At 37.9% G+C, this 19837-nt stretch overlaps 1 protein-coding gene across 1 annotated transcript in view; it reads right to left on the bottom strand.

Moving 5' to 3' along the window:
- The window catches only part of HAPLN1 (hyaluronan and proteoglycan link protein 1), a 28192-nt gene extending 8825 nt beyond the window's left edge, over positions 1–19367 (bottom strand). The window contains exons 1-2 of the mRNA XM_010187277.1: positions 19268–19367; positions 8691–9062 (exon numbers count right to left, since the gene is read on the bottom strand). Coding sequence (XP_010185579.1) covers positions 8691–9062; positions 19268–19367 — 472 coding nt within the window. The remainder of the gene's footprint in view (positions 1–8690; positions 9063–19267) is intronic.
- Between the last annotated feature and the right edge of the window lie 470 nt (positions 19368–19837).

Raw genomic sequence — 19837 nt, 5'->3', positions numbered from 1 at the left:
GGGAAATCAAATCAGTGAAGTCGTGTGTGGTTTTTGGGAGACTTTTCTGCTACTTCCTAACTGTTTTTTGGCAGTTTGTTACTGCTCAAGAAAGGAGACCTCCTCACAGAGGGCACCGAGAAGTACAGTGCCTTGAGCAGAAGGCAGGTATCCCCAGTTGCAGATGGTGAGCCATGTAACACACAGCAAACTGCAATGCCAGTCAGCTCTTGTAGGAAGTTGTCTGAGACACCACCTTCCCTCGCTGTCCCTATGGCTGTGAAGAGCACCAAAGGACACTTGCTGGAGAGCTGCTGTGCAAGGAGCACGAACCTGCCAAATGCTTCCTTCCACCCCTGAGGACCAGCCACAGGCCAGCCCAAAGCCCTTTCTGATGCTCATTGGTGGTGAGCAGACGGGTCTGACAGAAAGACCTTCTAGTAAGAAAGGATATTCAAGTGGGGACACCTGCAGAATTGTTTTAGCAGCACCATTTATTTAGTCACTGCCCTTATCTGACAGATTTTTCCGCAGTACATTTTCTGCTTGTCTTATGAAAAAGATCTGTAGTTAATGAGTACTCTTTGAAGCATGAAAGATGTTTTGGAAAATGCTGAAAAAACTCCTCCTCATGTGGCTCTGATAAAAGAGAGAGATTTGAAACAAAAGTTTGGATCAGACCACCCTAATCTTTGGCAGGGTCTAGGAACTTAACCCAGATCTGAATTTTGCAGTTGGCTTTAGCCCAGTCTCATAATAAGCTGAAATAAAAAGGCATAAGAGAAGATCCATCTATGAATGTTTATTCTCAAACATCTCAGTAGAACTAAGTGGTGTAGGATGTAGAGGGACTGAAGACAAGATAACACATGAGATAAGCCAAATACTTAACAGTGTTATAAACATCCATCTTTCTTTTTTGCTTACTCCCTGCTGATGAATTCTCCCACCTATAACAAGTTCCTTGTCTCCAGAGCAATGTAGCATAGGATAGAGAAATTACATTATGGTCATGCAAGACTGTCGCCATGCAATGAGGCCATTCTTCTTTCCCAACATTCATACTCACTTCACTGTCTGTTCCACTGGTATCTTAATGTCTCCTTTCTTTCCCTTCTCACCCTGTCTCATCTATCACCCAAGAAATTTTATTTTTGTTAAACAAAATATTATTACTAAACCTCAGTGACTTGGTCCAAGAAAATAGCACATGCAAATGTAAACTTGGCAGGGTAATAATAAACAATATTTTGTTCTCCTTCAGCAATTAACCAGAGAGTCTGCTAAGGCTCTTTCCTTTAGTAAATGGTTTGTTAAAGGGCCTTTCAGTTGTTAGCTGTTCTGAATTATAAGGCATGAATGAAATGTAACACAACATGTGCAGTTAACTGCAGCTTCAAAAACAAGAAGCTGTAGAGGTTTCATACTTCTGTGGATCTCTTTTTCCTTCCTTCTCCTCACCTCATTCTTAAAACATTATCCTGTCACCCCCCCCAGTGCTAATGGATAGAAATATCACTGGCTATCATAAAAATGTAGCAAATGTCAGAGGAGTCCAAACTCTATTACTTTACTAGAAATCCAATACTTAATATCTTTTCAGAGCTACACTTCCCCAGACAACCAACGCCTTGTCCAATACATGTATCTGATTTGCATATGCATGTAAAAAAATCCCTAAAATAATCAGAGGTGTGTGTTTTTTAATCAAGATCTAAACTTACATACTTCTAAAAACTGAGCAATAATTCAAGGGAAACTATTCAGACAGATTAGATTCCTTAAGGTTTTCAAAATCACTTTTTAAAAGGGCTTAAATATGTATGTAAATTTGTTACAAATCTGCTTGAGTTTGACAGTTTGGGACATAAAGTTTTAATAACATAAATATGCACAAAGCTATAATATTAGCTTTGGGTTATATTTGGGTAGATCATGTAGAAGCTGATTTTTTTGTTTGAGTTCATCTGCAGTCCAAGCCTGCAACTGATTAGTATTAATTTCACCCTGCAGATGAAGGTGGCCATTGGTGATTTTGTATAGCAAAATTAACTAGATATTTGTTTTGTGTAGCTTTCTATTATCTTGAATCTTTGCTAACACCTATTTTTAATCTTCAATTCCCTATCAAACCTATGAGTAAAATTCATAGCTAGATCTTATTACTCATCTTCCTTTTGTCACATTTTAGCAGTGATGAACTTCAGTTAATTGTAAAGCATCGCTTTTGGTCTCGAATCTTATATAACCTGTCAAAAGATAATCCATCCCATCTGTTCTTGAATGGATAAAAGCTGTCCTGAGGCTTGTTACTGTTCCCAGACTACAGATTGAATCTAAACTGCTGATTCCAACCCTGTGTTTCACCACCAGACAAAACACCCACTTCCAAATTCCACCTAAAATGTGAAGGAAAAGGAAAATTTCCAGTTTCAGAGGTTTAAAATCCAGTTACTTTGTGGGAAGACTGAGCTCAGGAGCTTAACTTGACCTCAGTGCTTCGGCTTCGTACCCTAGGGAAGCAGCTGAGCCACTTGTGGAGCCTGAATGGAGGATATTAATTTACAGTATAGACTTCAGAGTATGGTTCCTCTCCCAAATACGTGGTGCTCCAGAATACGTCCTACCTCCAGGGAAGGACCTTCTTTCCTCTAAGGAAGAGAGGAAGAATCCGAGACACATTGGTTCAGTTAAGAATAAATCACCTGGTGAAAAAGGAGGGCTGGGACACCTCTGATAACGCTATCACAGTCCAGAAGATGACTGTTGTAACAGCAACTAGGATTTCTACCAAATCGGAACATACAAACCGGATATATAACATATCCTCCCCATATGCACACCTGTATTTCTATGAATGCCTTACACTTAATTCCACAAACGTACAGCTCTATTTCAGTTACTGTGGTTTATAGGGACTGTATAAGAGATTACATTTGCATGCCCTCTGTGAGCTATTTGTATTTAAGAGTCTTATATGCAGGCAATCCCTAAAATTCAATGCAAGTGCTTTGCAGCTATTCAGTCACTACAGCACAAGGAGCCGTAACGGTTACCCAAGACAACAAGGTGAGGAAATAACCTTAGAAAGCTAAACTCCTGTAACAATTTATGGGTGTCTATTAAGCCAGCACCATACACAATTAGCAGTTTTAAGAGTATTTACACATAGCACAAAGTAACACAATTTTCTGTTGACCCATATGGAAAAAAAAGGCCTTTTTACATCCTGAGTAAAGAAATGGGCTTCCTTGAGTTCTAGCCCAAACAGAAAAGTAAGTTTTCTTGTAGCCAGTGTAAACACAGGGTAACAGTAGGGTTTGTTATATACTGTACTGTAGGGTACAGTTTTATGCTGGCAGGTTCATACACTTGATGGCAAAATTTTCCATGCTGAATTTCTAAAATTCTGTAAAAAGTGGTAAGTCTCTCATTTTCCTTGAGATGCTGTCTCCGTTTCTCTGCCTGTCAGGACTGTCAGGTACCTGGTCATTCAGCACAGACTCCATGGGTGGGTCAAAAGTTGTCAGCAGGTATCAATCTCCCTAAAAATGAAACTGAAGCTTGAGATTATGTCCCTCCAGCCCACAGCATCCCATAACCAAGTCATCAGTGGGGTTGCTTATTTCTGGCAAATACAGGCACACAAACTAGTCTTACTGGGCCTTTGAAGAGATTATTCTCTTATTTTTCTATAGCCTTTATTGCAATTTGGAGGCTGTAGTCTTTCCTTGCTCTCCTTTGGCTAATTTGTCCTAATTTTTTTAGCATTTTCCTTTTGGGTCATCATTTCCAGATAATTTTTTGCTGCTGTATTCTGAACTTCACCTGTGTATTTCAAGTACCATTTCTCACAGCACTTATAAACTGTAACTACTGTCACAGAAGGGCTTACAATGGTCTGTCATGACATAGTTTTGACAAGCTTCTCAAAATAGTAGTTTGTCAACTACTTTTTTAATAAAATAAAATAAGTTTTATTTTAAAATAGGGGTATTTTTGTGTATGAATGTAACAACAACACACAGAAGAAACAAATATGACATACGTTATTGGGCTAAAACTGATTTCTCCTGCTGCTGAGAGCATAAAGGTGGTTTCATATTGGTTTCAGCTATGAATCTCCCACTTCTTACATCCAACTTAAGAGCATTAGAAAATACTCTAGATTAGAAAATGATTGCTGGGACACATCGGAAGAATTTGTTTATATAGACCATATGGATTTTTCTGATCTGTTTTGAACTATAATGACTGGTTTTTTTAAAGAGATGCCTGCTCTTTTTCTAACTCTGTCTTCAACACAAAGGCTAACATACCTCCAAGCAAGATCATAAAACCTGATGGGGTTTTTGGTTCATGTAGAGCCACCCAAAGAGTCAGCTTCTATCTAGAAACAGCTTACTATAGATTTTTTTTAAATGATTTTATCTAGATCTGCATATTTCTAACACTGCTGAATGTACAAAATTACTATTTTATAGCCTCTTGCAAAACTATTTTGTTCACTTGACATCTCTCCCTGAAGAGAGAAACTATAACAAAAAAATCCTAATAGACTAAAAGTCTGCCTTTGGCAGTTTAGCCTTACTCCACTTCCTTTGTCACCTGGCCCAAGAATCTCATGAAGGAACTGTACATAAAATCTGCGCAGTATAACCAAGGGCCAGTGCTGGAGCCTTCGCATGCCTGGGAAGCTGAACTGCACAAACCTGATGTAGTGAGATTCATTACTGTGCCTTGTATTCATGAGAAAGGAAAACAGTAAAGCACTAACATAAAGAAAATTTAGTGTAGAACAGTAAAACATCAACATAAAGAAAATTTAATGTCAGCTGAGAATTTGTTCTTTGCTTACAACTCAGGCAACAATATCTACCTGCCATAGGAGACCTTTTGATTTGTTAAGCTCTTGACTCTCAGGGCATTTGACAAAGAGTGTAAACCTCATAATCCATATTTTATGTGCTGGAGCAGAGTAAGGCCAGTTGAGTGAGAAAATGGTTTTGGTGACAAGGCCAACATAAAAAGTGCCCTGCTCTCTGCAGTGCTTGACACTTCTTGCAGCCACTATGCCCAGCCAAATCCTCCCGCCCTTAGACTGGTCCTTGTACTTAAGGCTACAAACAGGATGATAAACATGATGTGGTTATTAAAGCTTAATATTAATATTATTCATATTATTAAAGTTATTAAAGCTTTTGGTTGTGAAATAACTGCAGTGAATGCTAGTCTGGAGCTGTTAGACAGCACTGTATTGCTAGCGTAAGGGAAAGTGGTGTGGTTCTGCATTAAGTAATACTGAAGAAAATATACCAAAACCATGTAAGGTATGTAAAATATACACACTGAATGTAATTCCAATGTTTCTTCAAAGCTAATAGTACCCAATTATTATGAACAGTTTATTCAATTACAATCTCAGGAGGACTTTAAGTGTAATAAGAATAAAACACTACCACATTTGGAGAAGAAAAAGGGTCCATTGAGGTAGAGGTCAACTATTTTTATGTTGATATATTAACATGCTTTCGCCTAGCCAAAACTATACTATTTGTACAGTGAGCTCACATTGGAGCAATCAGCTGTTTTGCACTGCTAGCAGGTATTCCTGGGTATAAAAGGTTTTGTCTTGCTGTCAGTTATCATCCTTAGGGCTACCATCTCAGGACATCAGGCTATTAATGCAAATCCTTCCCACTGTGAGATTAACCTTATTATTTTTAACAGATGTAGAATATTAGGATGGCTTTATATATTTTTATTTTTGCCCCAAAATTGTTTTTTTCTTTTATCTGTTCTGCATTACCCAAATACATGTAACAGCAATTAAAGCCAGCACTGCATAAAGCTGCAGATAAGATGAAAAAATAAGCACAAGGGCAAGACGGAGGAATATATTCCATCAACTATATATGTCCACTGTAAATATAAGTGCATTTTAATCATTATCATTTTAGAAGGAAACCTGAATGAAACCTAGACCCAGAATAATTTGATTTAGTTGCCATAAGCAGAACTGACATTGATACACTCACTAGCATTATCTCAATTCTTGCAAGGTTATGTTTTACCATGAAGTTTCACAAATGAAATTTTCCTGTCTGCTTAGGAAACATTGCTCTACAACATCAGAAATGACAGGTTTAACACCTGTTCCATGCCTGACAAAAATCATTAAGAAGACATTGTTCCTTATGTTAGCCAGACCATAGTTAAAATATACAAACATTCCTTTGAGCAGAGATTGGAACGTGCTTGGTTGAAGAAATATGATTACTCCTACCCTTATGGATTTCCTTATTTTGGACATGGGGAAAATGGGAAGGAGTGGTGCTCTTGGACAGGGTACGCTGGAGTTGGCACACTTCGGAGGAGACTGTTCTGAGTAACAGCAGTAAGCAGAAGGGACAGTGAATATCAGGGGTGGGAACCAGACCTTGTATCCAATATTGGATATTGGGTAATACAATGTGGTATATTGTGAAACAATAAAAAAGGAAGAAAAATCTCCCTTTTTTTACAGTTGTGTTACTGTATGCAGTAAAGAAAAGATTTCTTTTTGTATTCTTACTCTAGCATCAATTAAATATTGCCTTTCAAATGTGGATTTCTGCGAGTGCACAGGTATTTGTACCTAGCTTCAAGCAAAACTTCCTGATCTGCCTCTACAGCCATCAGCATCTCCCCTTCCCCAAGCACAAAGCATTTGTACTGGAACCTCCTTGCCTTTAATAGCAGAAAGCTAATGAACTTTTGTGTCAGAGGCACAATGCTGAGTGGCACCAGATGAGTATCTGGTCCAGATGCATGGTGTGATGAACGCTTCAAAGACTTTACACTGGCTTTGACACTTTTACACTAACAAAAGTATCATAATGCCATAAAATGCAGGAAAATCCCAGTATCTGATGGGGAATGAGATAGACAGTTATTTATCTGGATAATCTTGAAGGTTGATAGAGGTGTGTACTTAGGAAGCAGGAAGACTCTCAGAAGTATGTTATCAAATTATTGAGCATCCCCACTACACAGTAGTAGACTCCAGAACCATCTGCACAACAGTGTGGGAGAAGACACATGCTGGGGTCAAATACAGCTAAACAGATGTTTCTGACCTGGGTTACATGGCACTTGCAGCAAATAGCAGCACTTTTGGCATTTGTATTTACAGCCTTATTGTCTGGAAACCACCCCGTGAGGTAGGTCATTGGCTGCCCACCTTGTAATGTGTCTCCCTATCACAGGGCCCATACCTGCAGCCTGGGCATCCCACCACAGCCTTGCTTTCCTTAGCTGAGTAAGCCAGGCAGAAACTGTTTTCCCTTCAGTGGCTCAGCTTGGTGATGGCAGCTGCAATGAGCATCCACTGCAGCACCTGCCTGAGCGCAGAGGAGATTGAACACAGGAGCCTTTGGATAGCAGAGGAGAATAAAGTAAAATGCTTTTTCCTCCTACTCATTTCTGTCTTCACTCAAAACTGTTTTTGACAACTTAAACTGGATATGTATATGTGCAGCTTTCTTTGTATCTCCCACGTTAGTAAAGAACAGTGTGCATCGTTATTAAATACAGATTATGTGGGGTCGAACAGCCTAAGTCAATTATCCTACTGGCATGGGAACTGTGCTGGGCCTTTCTGCACTCAGACATGGAAGGTTTCAGCAGCCTCCAACCCGGAATGGAAAAATAGATGCAAAGAAGTAAGCTTAGCCCATAACATCTATTTGGTTCGGAGAACCACTCAGCCAGTCTTATTGTGCTGGGTAACTACATAACTGTCACAAAGTACAATAAATAAACCTTAATGAAAGAGCCATCTCTATCTGCAGAGTCTGCCTACAGGTGTGAGAGCCAGGGCTTCGATTTTCTTCTTTTCTTTTTTTTTTCCTAACTGCTTTTCACAGATAACTTGGCTTCTATAAAGTTCTCTCAACACACCTTCATGCAACCTTTAGTTAACTGCTAAGTTCAGTGCACTGCTTTGGGGAAAAAGACTAAATGCTGCTTTACATGCATTGAGTCTCATAAAATTTATCTGCTTTTCATAACAGTAAAGGAAAGCTGATTTTTTTGTCCTCTTTAAACTTGTTTCACTAATTTTTCTAGTGCTTTGCAGTCTACTTTTTTCAAGAATATTGCTAAGGGAAATGACTACAGACTACATGTAGGAGCTGTCTTGGCAAGTGATATAGATATCTCTTCTATGTAATTATAAGGCTGGAAAACCAAAAACAATCGTCTCTGGAAAACTACTTTAATATTTTTCTCCCTTTCTAAGAAGATTTGTACCTGCTCAATATTCTAAAATGTCCCAAAGTTCTGTAAAATGGCTATTAGGGGAACATTTAATATATTTTTCCCTAAATCTACTGTAAAAGCATTCAACAACCTCTGTAAAGTGATAAGAGCAAATTAAAAACATATGGAGTTCTTCATATTATGCTTGGTCATCCTTTTTTTTGGCTGCTCTCACACCAGGTTTCACTGGGAGCTGAAAATGCCATAGGATAACATGAGTCCTAATGTTCTATTAATTTATGATTGCTGTCATGGACTGTCAGGCCAAGGTCCCCAGACCACAATGAATCCCAACTCTCAGCTTGCTATTCTCACTAATAATAAAATATCAAGAGCATTAGGAGAAAAAACCCAGCTATTCCTTAATATTGTGCAAGTCTGAATTTAAGTGTAATGTAAGTGTTACCTACCTTCCAAATTCAGAGCTACCACTGCTGTATCATCCTCTAATCCTTCAATCACCTCACACTTGTATCTCCCATAATCCTCCAGTATTATATTTGTGATTATGAGAGAGGCATCATTCTCACTGCTTTCCCTCAGAAACACTCTGCCCTGGTAGTTTCCGTAGCTCTTTCTGTGATGCCCCATTGCAACAAAGACGTCCACTTCTTTGAGGTAATCTGAGGTGAGTTTGGTCCACTTCACCCGGATTTTGTGGGTTCCTGAGCCAGCTGTTGATGTGTGTTCGTGGTAAAATTTACATGGCAGTGTGACATTGCCACCCCGATGTGAGAAGGTTTTAGCTTGCTCTGCTACCACAAGTAGACGGGGTCCATTTTCTGCAAGGATTCAAGGAGAAAAAGAAAAACAAGAATTAGTCTGCAACCTGCCTTCTACAGAATGGATATAATCAATGTCATAACAACAATCAGCTATGTTATACATGATGTCTGCAGAATCAGTTCCCTGCAACCATTTTGTAACTATGCGGTTGTAGGGTGTGTAAACCTGTTGTGCATAATTACTTACTTAGCTGCAACTATGTTTGTGTGTGTACACTCCCAGACAGGCAGAGAGGCAAACTGGCTCTCAGCATTGTCCCATCATACAAGCAGAGGACATCCTATATACCCCATAGTCGTGGGGACAGAGTTATATCAGTGAATTAACAGAGTTGTACAGCTGGTAGGTGAATGCTGTCATCCATAAAAGGCTCCACACAAAAATCCAGTATTTCCATGTGGATTGTTCCAAAGATGTCCATCAATGCTGCACCTTTTTTCATAATTCAGTTTTTATATATGGAGTCAGCTTATTCAGGTGGCAGCATACAAAACTCCTCATGATCTAGAATGCAGTGAATCATGCTCACAAAACACAAAAAACATTACTGTGTCAAACAGCACTATTTATATTCACATAAGAAGTGTCAACATGATTCTAAAATGTCTCATTTTCTGTTTGTATTTTCTCCTAACATTTGAGTTCAAGTTCCTCTTCTGACATACTTCCACTAAGGTAAGGAAGTCCAATTTATCTTCAAATATAAAATTCAGTCCTCTCCTGGCCCCTTTCCTGGTCATCTCAGTCTGGTTCTTCCTCATCTGTTTTCCTCATCTCCTACAGACTTGTCATACAAACTCATCACTATTTTATCTTTCAAATTTTTATCTCATTCTTTACATAAAACCATATTCAACTAGCTGAATCCTCTTCCCTCACCCTGGAGTTCCTGCTCTCTTTTCTCTCCAATAGGTCACAACAGCAGATGTTGCTCTATCCAATCATGATACTTAAGGCAGCCACCTTGAGCAGGTGCTTGCTTCCCACCTTAGAGTCTGACTCAGGCTGCTAGGGCTGGCTCTTTCTAACATCAGCAAGCCTGTGCTAGCAAGGCCTGGAGACTTGCCCAGAGCTCTGTCACTTCTGACTCCAGCGTCAGCATCCTAATGCAGTGTGGACCTGCCTGCTGGCTGGTCCTCACCTCCTCTGGCCCTTTGCAGCAGCCATTGCCTGAGTTTATGTCCCATTGTAAAGAACAGATGGGATAGAAACCTGGGAAAGGAAAGAAAAGCATGGCTTTTCCCAGCCTGGATCATCTCCTACATCCCTGACGTTTCAAAGGGAGATGCAACACTTGAAATATGCCTCTGTCCTCAAGTTTTCTAAAACCTTATTCTTTTTTTACAGAAAAACAGATTATTTTTTTTTCTGGCAAGACAATGGGGCAGAAAATAAAATTGTTGCTGCTCCTAGGCCTAGAAGAGGAGAAAGGAAGAATCTCTGGCTTTTGAGGAAAAACAGATGTCAGTTGGAGGATGCTCCAGAGTTTCTTGCTGGGCTAAAAGACGTGCAGAAGACATGCGGGCAGCAGGGATTTGGGATTAAAAATGAGATGGCTGGGCTTTGGCAAGAGGCCAAGAGTTCTTTATTATCCAGTGAGAACAAGGGCCAAATTCACCTAACTGCATATTTTTTGGCAAACCAAAATCCCTTCATTTACAATACTTTGGGTGCAACATTCTAGCTTACTGCTGTGAAGTCAGCTTAAATGAGGAATGAGTCCTGCTTTCTGTGTTACATTAACACAAGGAGCAATGATCTGTTGTGAAATGGTGGTCTGATCATGGGAGATTGGCTCAACACTGTTCTAGGGGCTTGCCAGAGTGGATCTCTGGCTGCTTTCCTCACAAGGTTTCTGACAAGGCTGCTCCTTCTGCATAAAATTATCTTTGTATCTTAATGGCAGGAATATATAAGATGAAAGTAAGAAGGAAAAGAATGGGACACGAGTGCTATCATAGAGTCCAGTGTGTTACTTGAAGAAGACAGTACTTCTTTTACCCCAGAACTACTTTCTTCAGAAGTGCCATCAGGGAATTTGTAAGGTCACTGGCCAAACACTGCAAACCCCAGATAATCACTCACTAAACAGTTGTCTGCACTAGGACAGTTTGGATCCTTGCTGGAGACCACACAGACCACATGTATGGCCATGAAAGAGCCTCAGACAGTGAGGAAGTTGTTGCTCCATCTGTTGGGAATAGAGATGGCAACAGGCTTGTTATCGGCCCTGGTCTCAGTTCCGAGGTAAGAAATGGCATGAGAGGTTTGCTGTGTAGAGTTTTCACCCTTCCAGGAATATTTTGCCTTGTAAAACAGGCAGCAGCTTAGCTGTTACTACAGAACCAGGCACCACTGGTGACTAATTCACCATGTTTTTTCCACTCCTGCTTCCCTACTATTGTTTCTGATAGGCTGTGGCCTTTTGTTAATCCTCTTGGTGCAATTAGACGGATGACAAAGGCAACATAACGCAAAAACAGCTAGCTATAAATGAGTTTGTCCAAGTTGCAAAGGGTGTCCAGCTGCATGGGATAACATGCAGCTCTGGGAGATGCCTTTCCAAAGTGTAGGAAAAAGACTGCCACTAATGAAAACTCACTTGGAAAGTTGCTCTTTCCATTGGCTTTGCTCTATCTCAACAGTGCCAAATCAAGCATGTATATACTGCAGATGAAAGGGTATCTTGCCACCTTAAGTAACAAGGCACAGGCAGCAGTGAGCTATCTGCCTCTGTTTTATTCTCCACCTCTCTCTCGTTCTTGTCTGAATGCTCTGCAATTAGCACTGCTGTTCTGGTTGGCATTAATTTGTAAAAATCTAACCTTGACTTTAGTGTCATTCCCATTTCAAGGACAGTGAGTGGACTTGCTCTCCTGGTGCTAGAGCTCTCAGTTCAGTTTCACTTGTTGGCTTATTGGTTTATCTTCAATCTTTGTGGCTGGACGTGTACTCAGTTTTATTTGTCTTTGTATTTTGTTGTATTTTTTTGATGGGGAAGCTGTTTCATTTTTGGCTCTTTTTTTTTTTCTTAACTGGCTTCTGCACTCAAGAGCAATGGCAAGCCAGGTTTGGAAGTCCAGGAACATAGTGCGGGGTGGAGAGGATGAGTCATACCACGACCCTTGGCAAACAGCTTTATCCACTTGATCCAACAGAACTGTCCAGAAGCTTACGCTGTCCTGGCTACAAAACTTGATTATGCTTACATTTTAATGGACTAACTTACAGACTAAGAGTGGAGAAAAAAAATGTGCACTTCTAGAGGAAAAAAAGTCAGGAATCACATCACAGATGTGTTTTGTCAGATAAACTCATGTATGGACTAAATGTTCTGCATTGTTAGCAAGCGATTAGGTTAATAACACCATACGGCATCCTACTTAAAACAAACACAGAGCTTTTTCTTGCTTTCCTGTAGTGTTGCCAGGGACTTGAGCAAAACTTTCATGCTAAAATATCCTGACTCTTTCCATAGAGTGGGAAGACATGTCAAATGGCCTGTTTTGTTATCCTACCATGTTTATGTAAAACAAAAAAATAGTTTCTGCAACAACAATAATTCCCACTTACTATAATACATACAGAAGTGCATTATAGATATATACAGTTATGTATGTATTACTCAGGGAATCTGTACAGAAACACATGAAGAAAATTTACACTCAGTTTTTTCCATATACTTTTCCTACTACTTTTTTCTAACTTTTTCTAACTACCTTTTCACTTTAATTTTTGGAAAAAAAAAATCTAAAAACTTTTTTATAGCAGCTGAAAGAATAGGAAAAACTATTCTTAGTTGCCCCACGCATTAAAATTACTTTGTTTATGTCATGAGAAAAAAAATTAAAGCATCAAACTCCTGTGTTCCTACTTCTGAACTGGATAAAATACTCACTATACAATACTTTTAAGTTTTGATGTATAACTGATAAAAGAGATGTTATATAAAAATTAGTTAAAAAGCTCAAGCACATGGTTCCAAATAATGGTACAGTTAAAAATACTTGTTTTATAAGTGGTAGAGAAGAAATCTGTCTCTCCAACATAAAGACGACAAGACGGAGGTAAAACATTTTTCAGCTGATCCCATCTACTCAACTTGAGTAACACGTTGGGGAGAATTGCTAAAGGGACCATATTTAGGTTTTTAGGAGACCTACGAGGCCATGAAACCATCAGGGTAATAACAAACTTCAGCTCTTCTAAAATATTGCCACCTTTTGCTTTAAATGAACTTTAGGTACGTGTTTACTTCAGTATGAATAAAGAAATTTCATGCAGATCAGGCCCCATAAAGTACAACAGAAACCATTACGATGTCTTTGCACCTTTTCTGCACAGAAGGAACTCTTCATGGGTGGCACTGAGACTGGCAAAACCAAAATATCACACAGAACTGGCAAGGAGATTTTCCAGATCTTTAATTACCTTTAAATGCTACACATACGGAATTAGACTGATACAGCAAGTAAAGGCAAAATAGTTATTTAAATTTATGTCTAATGTGAACCCTATTGATTCTGTGTTTTTACAACCTAAATATACTGGTATCTTTTATCGCAGAATATGCAGGCCTGGATGCCGTTAATGAAGCCAACATGCCAAAAGGAGGTGGCGTTGCTCTTCGCTGAAATTTCTGTTGCTGCATGTCATGCTTTGAAGAGGAAAGCAAGTTATGTTGATGTAAAAGCAGCTGCTTGATTATAAGAAGAGGCTACAAAATGGATCATGACATAATCCAAAGTGTCCTGAATGGCTGCAAACTTTGTAAGAAATTTTAAGCAGAAAAGATAAATGCAAGAAAATAGAAAAATAACAGGTAAGAACACTGAAAACGGGAAAACGTAGAAAGGTGGACCAAAGGAAGAAAGTCAAAAGGAAAGCTGAAAAGTATGAAACTTGGGGAGATAAGAATTAGTGTAAAAGGTCAGATCAGTATCTTTTATCCTGTTTTTGGTTAGTCCAGCAAGTCTATGCAGCTTGCTGGTTCTGGCTGGTTTTGAAGGAAAGGAAGTGGACTGTAAATAAAACTCATTATCTTGCAGAACAAGGTGGGCAAAGATTTCTTCTGCTTTTGTTATTGACTCATTGATTTAACTTTCTTTTGTTTTCCATAAGGCAATATTATAAAGTTTTTTATTTATATATATAAATAAATCTGTGCAGAGATCTTGATAGGCAAATGGACGTATTCTTATATCTGAAACTTGAGGAAATGACGCATAACATAAATTCACTTATATTCAAGGAAAAGCTAAAAAGTTAAAGGTTGATCCGTCATGAACCAAACCTTGTATTCTCTTTGCTGGCCATTCTTGTATTTCTATACTTGGACAAACTAGAGGCACGTGTTAAAGGCTCCTGCCACCCTTAAGTAATTAACTTAGCAATTACTGTAATGGCTTAGTCAACTTTATTTTTCAGAACAGCTGCACACAGAAGAATGCTCTTATCTCTGAAGGGTACTCTTTGAATAATTGGTCAGCAACTATCTCTATGAATAGATTAGAGAGATATACAAAGCTGGGCCCTGAAAAGAATAATCTTCCTCTCTCATAGGTCACAGAGTCCTTGCAAATCTTGACTTCACAGAAAAACTGGAGTCTTTAATTACTTTGATGTGCTTAGAGTAGTATTGTTTCCTTGTTGTGGACACTTATGTGGCTAGGGTATATTTCTATCCCATTTTCACATTCATCAGATTATTTCATTTAAGATTATGATTTTTTCCTAAAGAATGAAACTGGTATCCCGTAAGGCACACATAGTTTACTGGGATGGGGGGTGAGAGGGACAATAAATTTTATTTAAATAGAGTTTTCTCATTTGTTTTTATCCACAAAATTTAAACTCGAATGACTTTTGTATGAGACAAACTACCAGAAAGGAAGATGATATGGTCTAGCAGTCTGGAATAATAGAGCAGCCTGAACAAAAGAAATCCACCACAGGCTTCAGGAAAGAAAATAAAGTCACAGAAGAGATAAAATGCTGCTTTAGATATTTTATAATTTTTGGTTATAGACACTGGAATACAACCAAAGAAGGAAAGATCCATACAAAAGAAGTGGGCTAGAGGAAAGAAGCGGAAAGGAATACTAGTAAGATTAAGGAGGTAAAACTGTCTAGCAGATGAGAAATTTGACTGAGGTCTGTTTTCTCTGTATTAAGCTATCAGGTTAATAAGAGAACCAGGAACTAGAGCTGACACTGACAGCAGGAACAGAGATATTAATGATGCCAACAACTAATTTCTAAGAAAAATTGAAAGATTTAAGAGAGAACATATCTATGCCTATTGCAATGTTAAAGACATTGGCAAGTGTTTAGTAAAGCTAAAGAAATACAGTATCAGAGTGGACATCTGAAAGACAAAGCTCTGTGTTCATAAAAGCAATGTCCTGTCAGTATAATTGGAGAACAATACAATTTATGAAATACTGTTCATTCTGATTAGCAAATGCTGAGTTTGAGAGAGATAGCATGAGATTTTCTACTAATGGAGGGGCAGGAAAGTGGAGTAACTACATCTTCTGGTTCCTGACACAAAGTTGTTAAAGGGACCCAGAAGAACACTGAAATAGCCGTCAGACTGTAACAGTACTAATAAGAGGCTGCTCTTTAGGAAGGCCAAATGGTGATGAGGTGGCACTGTACATTAATGCTTGAGAAGGCGGTGAAGAAATAAGAAATGACAGTAAGAACAAAACAGAGTGTGGATAAAAAGCACATCAGGAAGGACTGTAGAAGATCTTACAGTAGTAGTGAAAAAAAGTCTTTTAAACAGGCAGAGGTAGTGTGGAGTCACTACACATATAAAGGTGGAAGACAATAGAGAAATTACCCAAGTGATATATTAACAAATCCTTTCTTTTTCATAATGTTCATTTTGATGATCTGAAAGTATGATGTTTTTTAAAGGTCCTGAGTGCATTGTTATAATATGAAAACATAAAGATGAAAGCTGAACTTGGAAAATACAACCTGATCACAGAAAAGGATAGAAAAAACTCACAGCCTGAAGTACTGATGGTATTACTGACACAAGTATGGCACCACGGATTGCAGAGATACTAGTTTATCTGTCACTTCAGTAATGGTACTGTGTGTTTCTGGACAAAAGCAAAATAACGAATATATGTAAGGAAAGTAATTTAACCATTAACAGTCTGATTAGTCTGACTTTAACAGCAAACAGGACCTTAGACCAATTTTTTAAGAAAAATTGTTGAGGAGCAGAAATAGAGTAAGTCATTAGAAAGAGAAGTAAAATGCAGTAGATACTTACCAAAGGTTGTCAGATTAATCTGATATCTACTGTATAATAAAAATTAACGTATAAGTCTAGGAAAGCGAGTCATATGGGAAATACATCAAATTAGACAGGATGAGAAAATAAAAGTTTTAGTAGGAGTTTTGCTAAGTGTCTAAGAACTAGATACAGAGGATACTTCAACTGGTTGGGCTGAAACACAAATGATTAATCTAGAAAAAGGCCAGTGAACTGTCTTTAGTATAATTTTTGACACTCTTTAATAGTTCCACTAATTTTACCTCATAAAGATATGACTGCTGAATTAATAAAATTTTCACATGGCATATTAAGCATCACTGAAGTGAGAATAGATATTCAGAATGTTTGAGGAAAGAAGAGTTGAAAAAGTATGGTAACATTTAATGCTGAATGCATAATCTAGATTTTTAAGGCTTAGTGTGACGAATTATTGATATAAACCTTATACTTGTTAATTGAAAAGGATAATGAGGGAAAATGACTGCTAAATATTGTCCATCACAGTAGACTACTTATCAGCACTGCAGCATGGCTAGGAAGAGTAAAAATTTGATCAAAGGTTTGAAAAACAAAGCACTGTTAGCTGGAAATCAAAAATACTAATGTCAGCCTAAGATTTTATCTGGAATAAAATCCCAACTGGGCACACTTAAGAAGTATGAATTCAAACAAGAATGAGTGTAGATATGATCTACTAACACTACCAGGTAACTGGAGGACATACACTTCCAGAAGAATTTGAAAAAGCTTACTCAAATGATAGTTGTGAGCATATGTTGTTATCTTACTAATATTTCAAAGTGAATATCAAAGAAGAAAAATTATTATTTGAAGCTAAGGAACAACACTAGGAGAAGCATAAGGTCATACAATGGCTGTGAATAAACATGGAGAATTAGGACCATGAAAAATAGGGTCGAAAACTACCTAATACTAATGGGATTTGAAACCTAGCTTTTTAAAAAATGAAACTAAACCTACAGGAAATTATTTGATGGAAAGAATGGGGAATAGAAGACAGTGCAGTTCATTGCCTTAGGAGATCCTTTCAGCTCTTCGTACTTGAAACACAACATCTATCCACACCTTTTGTAATTCCAAGGCATTACAAAGCCTGCAATCCAGGAGTTCAGCTACACATCTCTTGGATTGCAGCTGTAGAAGGGGATGTTATGCTCCTTAATGAAATATAAAATACCTTTTGTATGTAGCTATAACACATGTGTTCCACAAGCTTCCCTAATTTACAGCTCGTTTCAAGGTGTCACCGACTGTATGTGTTTATGCAGCATTGAGCAGAGAAGAATCCCAGCCCTGACGGGATTCCACAATGCAGAAAGGAATGAAAAAAATTAATAGTAAAAATACCAAGTTCTAAACAGTTTTATTCTTTTTTATTTGTGGTTTGTGTATTTCACAGCCTGACTCGGTTGATGTACAAAGCTCATGGTAGAGCTCAATTTTAAGTTCTATCCACCTTTCCTTGAAGGAATGAACTTTCAAGGTTCAGATGAATTTTCATGGGTAGGGAGAATGGTCCATCTTGAAACTTCAGCTTTGAAGTATTTAGCACTTGCAGACTGCACTGTACACATGCTGAAGGCCTAGTAATAAACAACACGTATGACTTGCAAATTACATTAAACTACTGGTAAGCAAGTTTAACATACACATTAAGGAAAAATAATATTGATTTGGTTTAATTGATTTCACTAATTTAATCTTGCAAAAAGATAAATAAAGTTCAGAGATAACAAACTGCATTATGCAAGGAAAGGCAAACCATATGTTTATTAGACATTGGTGTCAGATTTGAAGTTTACCCTGGGGAACGAATATTCATCATCTCACAAGAGTGATATGTCTTTATTCTGACACACAACACGTTCATTTGACCTTCATCCTGAGAGTTTCCTCAGAGTGAAATCAGCTGTCTGTTATTCCTTATTTGACCTTGACAATCTGAGTGCCTGTTTTAATAGGTGCAGGGTACCTTTAACTTCTGTGACTTTGCTGTGAACTTCTAAATGTTCGGGCTTTCTCAGTAACCTGCCCTAACTTGGTAACGCATATTTACACAAATATTCAAATTGTTGAGAGAAAGGAATTAAGAGAGAGAGAATGATAACGCTGCATTTCTTAATTTTGCAAGATTTGTTTTAGCCAGCCTCAAGAAACATATAAATGAAAGCAGGAAAATCCCTGTTAGTTCTGCCTGTTCTTACTGCATAAATCCCCTGATTTCTCTTATACCGGATGACCCTCCATGACTGAGGCTGGGACTGAAAAAACAGCTGCATTGTACTGCAGACTCAAATCCTGCTACAGCTATAAGCTCTAGGATTCAAACATGAACCAAACAGGATTATGCAGAAGGCCAGTATAATACTTAGTGTGAATTAAAGGTATGAAGAGAGACAGATATCTTTTGGGGTAAGCTACTTTTTTTTTTTTGTTTAAATTTCCCAATTATGAACTCAGATGTGTCAAGCCTCTTTAAATAATAAACAGCATTAAATTTCTGTAATGTGAAGAACTATGTATCACAGTCTTCTTAAAATCAAATATATTCCATAATAAATTAAAGGCATTTAAACACATTGCAGTTACTTATTACTTTAGGGTGCATGCTTTTTTTTTTTAAATCTTAAATCATGCCATACTTTATTCACTAATCTTTGTAAGGCTGTGACTAAGTGCTATTAAACAGTGCAACTTTTGCTTTTTCACTTTCCTTAGAAGCAATAATAATGTAACAGAATCAGAAAATAAAAGGTCTGGTCACCAATAATAATAGCATTTTAAAAACAGTGAAATAGAAGAAAAAATTAAGGATTATTAAACAATTATTCTGTTTCTTTCAGCAACCTGAAGATACTGGTATTTTTTCACATATTTCCTTACCTTGAATGTGAATAATTCTTTCATGCTCCAGACTTGAGTTGCCAGGGTGAGGTTCAGCCCAGCAGACAGAAATCAGCACCAGAAAAAGTAGAGTCTTCATCTTTATAGTCAAAAGAATCTTCTTCACTGTAAGGGCATCACATATAAAGAAGCTTGTGAATATTTTTAAAACCTTTACAGTGTTGCACTGCACAACTTGTTACAGCCAAGAACTTGTGAGGGATCTATAACATATTTAACCCAGTCAGCTGAAAAAGTTACAACAGCTACTAAATTTTAGGCACAAAGACTGGACCTTTTTATCATGGACTTTCATTAAATGATACTGACAATCCACATTTAACTATGCCTGTGCAGAAATACAACTTGAAAAATAAAAGCACACACACAAATACTCACAGAACAAACTCCTTACAAGTCCATATGTAAGCAATACCTGTGTTTCAGGAAAGGTCCAGTGGACTTTTGCTTTTCCAGACCTACTCTAGACCTAGTCTGTAAATACAGTTAAAGCTATCATTATATCTATATCCACTGCATGCTGCAGTCTGTTGGTGATAGATTTTCAAG

This window comes from Mesitornis unicolor, unplaced genomic scaffold (assembly GCF_000695765.1).
Source record: "Mesitornis unicolor isolate BGI_N332 unplaced genomic scaffold, ASM69576v1 scaffold6876, whole genome shotgun sequence".
NCBI lineage: Eukaryota > Metazoa > Chordata > Aves > Mesitornithiformes > Mesitornithidae > Mesitornis > Mesitornis unicolor.
Note: the sequence above shows the minus strand (reverse complement) of the source record. Positions and strands in the feature narration are given on the sequence as shown.